This window comes from Taudactylus pleione, unplaced genomic scaffold (genome assembly GCF_031769625.1).
Source record: "Taudactylus pleione unplaced genomic scaffold, aTauple2 ptg000007l, whole genome shotgun sequence".
Lineage (NCBI taxonomy): Eukaryota > Metazoa > Chordata > Amphibia > Anura > Myobatrachidae > Taudactylus > Taudactylus pleione.
The window spans coordinates 4,907,308-4,920,152 of NW_028284410.1; the positions used below are offsets into that span (position 1 = coordinate 4,907,308).

The 12,845-nt window shown below is 42.1% G+C and overlaps 1 protein-coding gene across 1 annotated transcript in view; it reads left to right on the plus strand.

Annotated features, from left to right (window-relative positions):
* The window catches only part of MRPS15 (mitochondrial ribosomal protein S15), a 41,877-nt gene that overhangs the window by 13,124 nt on the left and 15,908 nt on the right, over window positions 1-12,845 (plus strand). The window contains exons 4-5 of the mRNA XM_088461324.1: window positions 6,733-6,781; window positions 10,169-10,253. Of these exons, the coding sequence (XP_088317450.1) occupies window positions 6,733-6,781; window positions 10,169-10,253 (134 nt within the window). The remainder of the gene's footprint in view (window positions 1-6,732; window positions 6,782-10,168; window positions 10,254-12,845) is intronic.

Consider the following 12,845-nt stretch of genomic DNA (forward strand, 5'->3'; position numbering starts at 1 on the left):
TGGTCTCAGGAGGTTTTGGGTCAGTCTCCCTGTATACCTAGACCAAAAGGGCCAGGTACATAGTGCTCTATATCCTACCAAGCATTGTGCTTTTGAGTAGTTGATTCAGAGCCCCGTGCAAATTAATTTGCATATGCATTGTATGTGACTGTTTGCTAGCTGCTGTGTTAATACAGTCTTTTATTTCTGACTGTCAGTTATAACTATCACTGTTTTTCTCCTCATCCCTCTGTTGCAGGTGTGTGGGGTTTTCCTTTATACTTCACATTTATTTGTTGTTTGTGAAGGTTGTTACATTACATTGCATTGTTACCATTATAATTGATATGTCAAAAAGTAAAGGTAAGCAGGAGGGGGGAGACCCCTGTGCTGGTTTCATGTAAAGCCTCTTTTTCCAGACTTGTCCTCTTAGGACATTATAAAGCAGGGGTGGGGAACCCTGCTTAGGGATATATATATAACTTGTGGGCCGGTGCAGGCCACGCCCCCTCCATGTGATGTCACATAGGGCGGGTCCACAATCACCGGTGATTACAGCAATAGCCGGAGCATCCTGAGGATACTCTGGGTATTGCTGTAAAGGGCAGCGGTTTGACCGTCTGAAGTGTGATAAGGAGGCTCCAGATGGCACTGCTGCATAGATTCTGGCTGAAGGGCACCCTGCTAGCCAGATCAGGCTAGCAAAACAAAGCTCTGAGGGCCAGACAAAATGATTCTGGGGGTCTTATATGGCCCCCGGGCCTGAGGTTCCCCATCCCTGATATAAAGAATGGTTTGTGTGCTGTCTGTTATAAAGAACCACCTCACCAGTCCAGTATACCAATCCCTGAACAAGAGCCATCTTGGATGTCCTCCTTGTCTCAGATTATGAAGCAGTTTGTGGATCGTACAGCTACTCCAATACTGCCACCTTTTTATGGGGTATCCACAGCATGCTATGTTTGCACCTCCTATACATCCTTCCTGGATGGATGCTTATACCCACTAATGTCAGAGTATGGCTCAGTCAGCTGTTGCAAGCAGACCGGTAGTTACTAAAGTGCCCAAGCGAAAATTATCTGTTTCAGTCTGTTCAGCATATGGATTCAGACGCATCATTAGGGGAATCGGATGATGCGCAGGGTTCTTCTACAGGGTCTAGCTTGGGAGAAGAGGACCATCCGTACACAGTGGATGTTCCTTCTTTGGTGAGGGCAGTTAAATCAATCCTAGATATTCAGGATGATGAACCATCCCCTAGTAAGAAGGCTCCAGAGGGTGGCTAAGAGTTTTCTAAATCCGAGCAGCTCACTGATCTTATGGAAGTATTTGGTAACTCGGATAACCTGTTTTATGTGAATAAAAGATTAACTTTGTATACTTTCCCAGCTTCTGAATGTACTAAGTGGTAGGTACTTCCTACTGTGGATGCTCATGTGATGCACTTAGTCAGAAATGCTACGTTGCTTATTCTGTCAGCATCTTCTCTTAAGGATTCTACAGATAGGAAAATTGAATCCTGTTTTAAGACAATATTTTCTTCATCGGGAGCTGTTCCTCATCCAGCTATGGTTGGAGCCTGGGTAGCCAAAGCTGTTGAAGAATGGGCAGGCTCTCCCAGAATGGAAGACTCTCTACCAGATGCCACCAGAGAACAGATGATGTATATCTCCCACATACAGGAAGCGGTCTCCTCTTTGGGAGGAGCTGCAGTAGATGCTGGAAATTTAACTTCTAAAGCATCAGTAGCTTCAGTAGTGGCATGGAAGGTCCTTTGGTAAAGATCCTGGAAAACTGATACAGCATCAAAGAAGGCTCTGGAAACCTTACATTTCTATGGAAATATACTTTATGGAGCAGAGTTAGATAAGATAATAGCTACTCTGGTGGCTTCAAAGTCTGCAGGTCTTCCATCTGTTGGTACAATAAAATCAAGGCAGTTTTCTTTTTTCTTTCAGGTCCTTTCGTCCTCAGGGACGAGCAAAGGACAATCTTCCTCCAAGCCGTCTAATTTTCGCAGGACATCCAGGCAACAGACTAAGAGGTCTGGTCCAGCTTCTGAGGCCGGACGATAAAACCCCTCGGTCTGATGGGGCAGTCCTTCTCCTGGGGGATCCCAGGGTGGCAGATTGACTTCTTCAGTTTGCGGATGCTGGCATCAAACATTAACAGATGGCTGGGTCTGAGAAGTGGTCTCTTAGAGACATGCTGTTGGTTTCCGGAGGCATCCACCCCAGAAGTTTTTATTTTTTTTTAGTTTTTTTTGCACGGATCCTCCATCAGGTGCGGTCGGGGCCTAGGCCCTTCACTGCAGTCAGGGGTAATAATCCCAGTTCCTGTGTGGCAACAAGGAAGAGGTTCTTCTATTTTTGGTTCAGAAACCGAATGGGTCTCATCGCCCTATTCTAAATCTAAAAATCCTCAACAGGTTTATCCAAGTTCCGTACAGAAACTCTCCGGTCAATTATCTTGGCAATGGAGCATGGGTATTTTATGGTTTCCCTGGACATTCAGGATGCGTTTCTGCTTGTTCCTATTATGCCATCCCATCAACAATTTCTACGGTCTGCTGTCCTACAACAGCATTACTAATTTCAGGCACTGCCCTATGGCCTATCTACGGCCCCCCGGGTATTCACCAAGATAATGGCAGTCCTGAATCAGAATGCTACCATATCTGGACGATCTTCTGATATTGGCACAAACTCCCAGTTGTTTTAAAACGCCATCTTCAACTGACCATAGCCTGATCAAAAGCACGGCTGGGTCATCAATTGGAAGAAATCCACTTTCTCCAACACACCAGATGATACATCTGGGAGCACTTCTGGATTCTCAGATACAAAGGGTGTTTCTACCAGAGGACAAGATTGCGGCCCTATCATTGCGAGTACGCAAACTACTATGCAAGCGAAGGGTATCCATTTTATCAGCAATGCAGGTCCTGGGATCAATGGTATCCACCTTCGACATGGTGGAGTTTGCTCAGTTTCATTCCAGGCATCTGCAAAGATTGATTGGAATGGACAGTATCAGGTAATAAGGTCCCGGAGGATCCTTCTCACTACAAAGGTTCGTCTCACTCCTGTGGTGGCTGAAGAAGGATCATCTGGACAAAGGGCGCCCATTCTGGATTCCAAATTGGGTGCTTCTCACCACGGACCCTAGCCTTCGCGGATGGGGGCAGTGGCATGTCATCACACCTTTCAGGGAAAATGGACAAATCGGGAAAGTCATCTGCCAATAAACATTCTGGAACTGAGCGCAGTATACAAAGAACTTATCATGGCACAGGACCTGCTCCAAGACAAGCTGGTCAAGATCCAGTCCGACAATGCGACTACACTGGCCTATCTCAATCATCAGGGAGGCACGTAAAGTCATGCGGCTATGAAGGAAGTGATAAACATTCTGATTTGGGCAGAACGTCATCTTCTGGCGATCTCTGCAATATTTATCCCAGGAATCCTCAATTGGGAAGCGGACTTCGTAAGTTGTCAGAACACAAATGCTGGGGAGTGGTCTCTCCATCCGGGAGTGTTTCAACTCCTGATGAACAAATTGGCTCTACCAGACATAGACCTTATGGCATCACGTCACAACCACGAGGTTCCCAGGTACGGGTTCAGGACCAGAGATCCCTTAACAACATTCGTGGATGCACTAGCAGTAAGATGGGACTTCAAGCTGGTGTATCTCTTTCCTCCGATTTGCCTCATCCCAAGGGTTCTCAGAAAATTCAAGCAGGAAGGTGGAACAGTAATACTGGTGGCTCCTGCTTGGCCCAGACGTCATTGGTTCACCGACATACAGAATCTATCCATAGACAGTTTGTATCCTCTTCTTCTATGGCTTGATCTGTTAATGCAGGGTCCCTGCAGGCATCCGGACTTACTTCGTCTGTCCTTGACGCTGTGGCTCTTGAATCTTCCATGTTAAGAGCCAAAGGTTTCTCCAACTCTGTAATTCAAACGATGCTTAGGGCACGAAAGCCTGCCTCTGCCCGCATCTAGTACAGGGTTTGGCATTCTTTTGGTCAATGGTGTTCCCACAGGAAGCATGATCCTAAGGTGTTTAGTGTTTCCCGGGTACTGGCTTTTCTCAAGGCTGGTTTTGACCTTGGTCTCCGTCTGACCACTTTTGAGAGTGCAGGTTTCTGCATTATCAGTCTGGTTCCAGAGGAAAATTGCTTCATTACCAGATGTTTGTCAAAAAAATGTTCTGAGAGTTCAGCCTCCTTTTGTCCCACTGGTAGCACCGTGGGATCTGTCTTTGCTTCTTAAGGGGTTACAAGATTCCCCATTTGAACTTCTGGACTCTGAAGACTAGAAATGGTTGACAGCGAAGACACTTTTTTTTTTTCTCTTCACTCTTTCTTCTGCACACAGTGTCTCTGATTTGGCAGCGCTCTCTTGTTGCTCCCATTTTTTATTTTTCACCAGGATAGAGCTGTTCTTCGTACAAGGGAGGGTTACCTTCCTAAGGTAGTGTCCTGTTTTCATGTAAACAAAGAAATTGTAGTTCCAGCTTTTCAGGCTCCAGACCTCTCTGTAGGTGAAGCCTCCCTGGATGTAGTTCGTGCTCTCTGTATATATGTGGCGCGCACAAACTCTATTAGAAAATCAGATGCTCTTTTTGTATTATTTTTTTTACTCAAATGAGGATGGCCAGCTAACAAGCAGACCCTGGCTCGATGGTTACGTATTACAATCTCTTAGGTATACACCCAGGCTGATCTCCCTGTTCCAAACACTGTGACAGCATATTCTACTATGTCTGTAGGGCCATCATGGGCATTTAGTCGTGGTGCCTCTGCTGAACAATTGTGCAAGGCAGCCACGTGGTCTTCTGTCCACACTTTTCTTAGGTTCTACGCCTTTGATACTTTTGCCTCTCAGGATGCTTCCTTTGGGCGACTAGTTCTTCTTTCTGCTCAGGAGCGCCCCCCACCCTTAGGGGATACTGCTTTAGGACATCCCCATGGTATCCCTGTGGATTCCTATGGTTCCTGAAGAAGAAAATAAGTGTTATGGTAGACCATTGATGACTCTTTTTCTTCGAAGTCCACAGGGCAACCACCCTGAGGCACCTGACTTAATTGAGTATTATTTTTTTCAGTCAAGAATTTCCCTCATTTTGTGTGAGCGAGTTTCTGGTGTATGATTGTTCTTCCTTCTCCTCTTTCCTTCCCCTGCCTTGAGGCTTGTTTATAAAACTGAAGGCCTGTGGCTGGGGGCGGGGTATATATGGAGGATGACCCGAGGCATCCTGGGAGCTGAAACTTGTAACTGTTTGGTGCCTGGATCTCTCCAACCACATTACCCCATGGTATCCCTGTGGATCCCTATTGACTTCGAAGAAAAAGAGTTATCAATGGTAAGTCTACCATAACTCTTATTTTTTAGTAGTTGCATGCTATATTGTTGCACAAAGTTTAAAAAAGCTTTTAGTCTCAATTATCTATAATGTAACCTGTTCTACTCCAGGGTAGCCTTGGTAGGTGACTGTTGACATCAAGAGTCTGGTGGTTATAGGCCAAAGCCAAACCGGGCAGCTCAAGGGTAAAATTAGAATCCAGTCCTAGGCAAGGGACTAACAAGCAGTGGGTCCTCATCACAAGCAAACTAATGCAGTTGAACAAGCTGAGCCAGAACACAGTGATTGACATAGAACATAGAGAAGCTTAGACTGCTAAGGTACTGCACCTGTTCCTCATGCATTGGTCACAGGGAAAAAGCGTTTAGAGGGCCACTGACCATGTGAATATGCGTCTGAACATGCGCACCAGTGATGTGCCCAATATTTCTGATGATAAAGGGAGTGTTCTGCTATTTGAGTTATCGAGCCTGCAGTGTCTGAGCCACATGGATAAATATATAATGAAATGACCATCATGCTGTCCATGTAGTTGGCAAGCTAGGTTTTATTCAGCAGAATTAAAAATAAATGTATTCATATACAAAAAAATGACAAACTTTTGGTGGAGACAATATGCTTCTATAAACAGCAGTTAAATAACCAGTTTGACTAAATAGTGTTAGAGGAGGTCTTCCAAATGCAAAACCTTAGTTAAACTACTGTCATACATTTAAGCTGCTTTTTACTTGCCCTCATGGTAGGAGATTTCCAGTATTGGCAAAAGTGGAAACAGGATGTGATTTGGTTCTTGGTGCCTACTGAAATGAGCTAAAAATAAGCTTTCATGTATGCACATGGTTCCCTTATCCCGTGTACCAAGGTAGCATCAAATAAACATGGAGATCTTGGAAATATATAGCAAATGTAATTGTTTTTTTAGGCTCTGTCATCTGAATGTTCAGGAACAGGATATTAAAAAGGTCTATCGATCACTACTGACATTGCAAAGGGCCTTTCTTGGCTTTGTGGCGCAATGCATGGTGGCTAGAAGCAACTTGCAGTACTTTGTGTGAATGATGGAAGTCTCTTGCTTTCAAAAAAAGTTGAACAGAACACAGCTCATGCGGAGGAGTAACGTGGTTGAACTCCTGTTGGAATCCTTGCTAAAAACCTAATTGGGTTTCCAGTGCCGGGTTGAACAAATCTCGGGCACTAGTTAGCTAGTGTATGGCTGATGGCTAGTTTTGAGAATAATTTATTTAGATTGCCAAAATAATGCACATTTTCCCTGATTCTTTTAAATATTCTGATTTCTGCTATAAATGGTTGCCTCCTGAATTCTACGTTACTTATGGCCACCCCATTTCATAAATTTTTCATTTTTTTTCCCTCCAGGGTTGATGATGTTGTTAAACGATTATTGTCCCTAGATATGGCGAGCCAGGTCAGTATTACTTTGTCAATTAATCTTATTGCTACATGAGACCTAAATACATTATTTGCTGATCTTTAAATGACAAAGATCACATTTTACTGGAAAGTGAGATGTCACAACATACAGCCTATGAATTTGAGAGCTCCAGGTGTTACAAAGACCTTTTACAAAAAAATCACAGGTTGTCGTATGGTTTAATGTACCTGGACGTGACACCGAGCGAGGATGGAAGTCTGATTCCATGCCCTTACAGTGCTGTTATTTTGTCCCAGTGTAGTATCTGGCCACCAACAGTAGAAACTTGTGCCCTTGCTTCTCTCACCACGCTTCGGGCAGGTTACTATTACCAATAGATGTTCACGTGTGTGTGTGTGTGTGTGTGTGTGTATATGTATATATGTGTATGTGTGTGTGTGTGTGTATATATATATATATATGTGTGTGTGTGTGTGTGTAGTAAATGATGACATCAGGGTACATTAATTAACTGAAGGGGATATGGCTGTAAACCCTTGTCGTATGGCTTTCCTTTCTATAATTTAGTTTCTCCTGTGTGGAATTTAATTTGTTACTTCATTCATAGTATCAAAACAGACTATTCATTTGATGAGTGTTCTCTATAGGCTTATTGTTCCATAAAATGACTCAGCCTGTTTATCGTGCTGCTCTTATTCTATGCCAGCAGAACATTGTTGATCAGCAAATGTTACACGCAGCACTGACCTTCAGTTTCCAGTTGTCATTTTTTTTTTTTTTTTCTTTTGTCTTATATAAAAGATAAAAACAAGAGACATTATAGCTGTCCGGCACTTACTAAGTAGATGTCCCTCTGTAAGTGTGGAGGTTCTAAGACCCAATGTGCAGAAGCAAAGGTTACATGCAGGGTTGTTACACTTGCAGTAGGCCAGGTGTGTGTCACTGCTTATGCTTCCTGCTTCTTTCTCTAGCTCGTGAGACAAACACAGTATACGGACACTATTTTATTTTAGCTCTTGCAGGTGCAGTTATAGTTTACTTTCTGGCCAGATCTGCCCTCTCTCAATTCGGAATCTGTATGTAATACCGCCTGCCGCATGGCTGGCAGTTCGATTCCCGGCAGCGTGAGGCAGACAGATGAAGAGATCCCGGCAGCGGCAGCCCGATAGCGCTGGAAATACTGATCGTCCCCAGGTAAGTATATACTAACCTAACCTACCCTCCTAACCCTCCCTTAGGGGTGCCTAACCCTAACCTCCCCCCCAAGTGCCTAACCCTAATCCCCCCCCCCCCCCCTTCCCCGCTGCCTAAACCTAAGTCCCTCGCCTCGGGGGGTGCCTAACCCTCCCTCCCCCTAGCCTAACCCTAACCTCCCGGGGGGGTGTCTAACCCTGTCCCCCCGGGAGCCCTAAACCTAACTCTCTACCTCCCCTCGGGGCTGTCCGCTTGCGGCGCCCGGCATCCCCTGGATCGGGATGCCGGTCTCCCGGCATCGGTGAAATGAGCAGCGTCTACATCTAGACGCCGGTCATTTCACCCTCACTGGGGTATGATAGTCAGGAAGCCGGCTGTCGGTATGTCAGCAGGCTTCCTGATTGCATCCCCTCCATTCACTCCGGGAAACCTTTTAAAATGGCTCTTACTTTTGGTAAAGGATCTATCCAATATACAGATGTTTCCTCATTCACCTGGTGTTTTTTGCACCATATGATGTGAGACGTTTGTTTCGACTTAGACGTTCTGCCATGGTTAGTGATGTGTCATTTTTACTAAAGTCGCATTGTAACTGCACATAAAGACCCTTGCAGTGTACGAGGGCAGAGTATAACTGTGAATCTTGTTCTCTGTCATCCTCAAGTTTTACCTCACTAAGCGATGGCTTTCTCAGAGTATGTCCCTAGCTTGAAAGCTGTATCACGCCAGAATTAAGGGATGGAAGATAACATGTGATACATGAGGTAAAGTCGGAATTTCCAGCTTGGAAAGAAGAAACTTTACCAACCACATAACATTTTGGAAGGCTTTAATCTAAAAGTTCTACACTTTTGTATTTAATGTAAACTGTAAAATACTTTTGTAGGTGAGGTCCTCTCTCCCATCTCCAGAGTCCAGATACTGCTGTAAGCTGAGGACCAAACTTGTGTTCCTAAACATCCCAAGATGTATTGGTCAGCAATAAATGTTAGCGCGTATTATATATTAACAATCCCTGAAATGTATGAAATGATACCCTGGAGTACACTGGTGTCATGCTTCTTTCTATGTAACTATTAATAATCCCTGAAATGTATGAAATGATACCCTGGAGTACACTGGTGTCATGCTTCTGTCTATGTAAGTATTAATAATCCCTGAAATGTATGAAATGATACCCTGGAGTACACTGGTGTCATGCTGCTTTCTATGTAAATATTAATAATCCCTGAAATGTATGAAATGATACCCTGGAGTACACTGGTGTCATGCTGCTTTCTATGTAAATATTAATAATCCCTGAAATGTATGAAATGATACCCTGGAGTACACTGGTGTCATACTTCTTTCTATGTAAATATTAACAATCCCTGAAATGTATGAAATGATACCCTGGAGTACACTGGTGTCATACTTCTTTCTATGTAAATATTAATAATCCCTGAAATGTATGAAATGATACCCTGGAGTACACTGGTGTCATACTTCTTTCTATGTAAATATTAAACAGGACCTGGAGGACATGGAAAATGTGTAATTTAAGATCCTAATTTCTTTCTGTTAAAGTATGTGGCAAAAGAACAAAATGTAGAGCTTTATTTTGTGGGAGAAATGTGTCTGATGTATGCCAGTCTTCATTTTGGGAGTTAGTGCCCTTATATGCTAGGAAAAGTTATTTGACCTGTGGTCTATCTGCTGCATAGCATACATGTGACAGCAACTACAATACCTGTTCTCATAGAGATCATTTATAGCAATGGTAAAAGCATCCTCCATAGTCACTGAAGCACTGGACCAATGAAGTATCCATAATGGTTGCAGTGCACATGGGCCCTTTAACATGGACCCGACGTAAACGCTGCAGGCACCACATTTCCTGTGCTCTCTTAAATTATGGCACAGTGCCAGAGTCTTTGCTGTGTCCTGCGCAGATGTAGGTGCCTAATATTTTGTCACAGTATTGACCAGGGCTTCGATATGTACAGATATATATTATTTGTATAGTCACTGCATTAATAAAGAAGCTAACTACAAAACTGGTAAAATGCTATTTTATCTACTATTTGTGCTTCAACATTTAACAAGTGTGCTGTTAGATGTTTTGTAGTAGTTTATCCCTTTGTGGTGAGAGATGCCCCTACAGAATGTGAGAACAGCCTAAAATAGGATTTTATAGTCTAGTACCTCAATTCCCTCTCATTTTGCTGCTCTGTTCATCTTCTCTAGTCTGATAAACTCAAGATTAAAATGCAGCAACTTGTGGATAAAGTGAAGACAAGTCCTGATGACAGTACATCTACAGAAGTTCGCAGTGAGTGTGATGGATCATTAATGGGCTGGGGGTTATGTAGAAATATACTTGTAAACAGAATTTGTGTACATGAAGCTCTAGGATAAACCACTTTAAAGATGTTTTCTTCCAAATGAGCACTCCTTCAAACTTACTGTAGCTACACACATTGTCTATTCTCAAAGAAAAGGTAAAATGTTAACATAATATTTATTGTCAAATGAGTTTACTGTTAATCTGCATAAAATATATTTTAGATTTTTTTTTAACTGACTGTAGAGATCGATATTGTGGCACTTAATCCCAATAGATTATTGTGGTGGAACGCGTGGTTTCACAGGGCTGGGACAACAGTGGTCAGTTCATTCTGCGCTGTGTGGTTTGATGGTGTGGCATAGGGTTTGTTTTACATTCATGAAAATGTTTTTGTTCATTTGAATATTAGAAAACAAATGTGCCACTTCTCATGTATGTTTAAGAAATTGGATCTTTTTTTTTATTTTTGTATTTGTGATTTCAACAAGTTGGCGTTTTCATTTTGGGCGCAGATTAATTTAAAGTTGGTAGGAATAATTTTAATTGGAGTTTGTCTTTCTGTACTGGGCCCTAAAGACCCTGATTCACCTCACGGTTTAATGATTCTTTGTAATCATTTCTGCCATAAAATGAACTTGTGAATAATATTATAGCCCCCAACATGTCATGCAAAAGTGTTATGCTTGAGTAAAAGATTGTTGGTTTAATTATTATTCTTCTTGAAGGCCAATGATTTTAGTGTAAAAGATCCATGCAGCTATACACTGCAGGACAGATAAAGCAGTAAGGATTATGACAATGTAACATGTGTAGGCGGCCAGTGCTGTCCGGCTGACAGGTGATGGTTTATATCGCTGTGGGATTTCATTAGTTTAAACTTTACAGTGTTTCTTTGGTTTGTATGCTGCTAAATATGTAGTTTTACAGTAAATCTCCATAATTTCATTGCTCAAAACTTTCTGTATGTTGGAGATGTAGTAGCTGTTGTGTATTTATGGGCAGTTGCACAGTACCAGTCTACATTTTTTTGTGTGTTGGAGATGATTCTCATTTGCTGCACTTATTTGTGCTTATTTCTGATTAAATGCTGTGCAGTACCACTCATAATGCTTATTATGTTCAATGCATAATATACATATGACTTTATTACAGTATTACAGTACACACATCCTGTGGTGTACTACTGCCGCTGTAGGGGTGCAACCGATACAATGACCACTTTTGTGGAGGTCCTGGCAATGCACAGTCCAGGCTCCCAAAGTCCCGACTCTGCTTTTTATGCTTTGGGATAGTGTACCGGAATCACCGGGCTTTCCCCTCATATTTTGCTGTGGCGTCTGGCGATGCCATGTTCCCACCCCTTTTATTTGTCCATTTTAGATTATCTGTTTGATGGTACATTCACTGGTTATCTTTTTTTTTTTTTTCCTTTTTTTTTTTTATTTTTTTTTTTGCCTCAGATAACTCCATTTTACTGTAGCCAGAGATGTGTTGCGTTTCCAGCTTCCAAATTGACTTCTATTTTTCAGTCTAGAGATGCAGCAAATTGTCTAAGCTGCTCTCACTTTTATTTACATTACACATCTTGCAGCGCTTTTCAATAGTTCAGGATACCTCAACTAACTGCACCCCTGTTTAATTTACTGTATCGTCTATCTAATGTGCTATTTCATTAGTCACAAATCACTGGTTTAGTCTGATCCATACATGTGTTTCTTATGGTGTAATTGCCTAATAGTATACTTTGTTTGTTCAGCACAGAATGCAGCAACAATGATGAATGTTGCAAAATGTGGAACTTATTTCCTGACATTTCTACAATGCAATGTTTTATGATTACCAGAAGCTAGAAAATAAGGCAACACATATATATGTAATGCCCTAGCCACATGGCTGCAATGTTTCTTCATACGTGTGTACAGGATGTAAGGTTGCTCTAACAATCACATAAGATCAGGGAATACTTTTCATTTTTTGTTAGCACACATTCGTAAGTGCTGTAAGTACAAAGAAATTGAAATTCAGGTAGAGATAATTAGTTCATATTTATAACTAACAACCTGTAGTTTGTAATAAGTAATTAATCCAACAATAGTAAGCTATAAAGTCTTATCATCAAGTTAGTGCATATCATTGTGTATGAAGAGATGTCATATTGGTTTGTAACCAGAGAGTTGAAGATAAACCATAATGTATTTTTGGTTTGTGTTTCCTTTTGTATTGGCAGAATGCATTAATATTAAGTTATGGCCTAGTGGTTAGTACAGCAGGCTGTACTAATTTTAATTTGCATCTACACTTTGAACTGCAGAGGTGTAACTGGGTTGTAACGTGTAAACACAACTGCAGGCTTTGTAGAGTTGCCGGTAAGTGCAGATACACGTTTCCAGATATGTTTTTTTTTTTTTTTTTGCCCTTATTATAGGGTGTGCACTGATGATGACTATTAGCAAACCAAAAACCAATCTAATACCCTCAGGTGCTAATCACATGGCTGGTGTATTCAAATTAATAGTCCCAACAAGAAGTAAACCTGGCATACACATAAGGGTGGTTGCATTGAATACAGGCGAATAT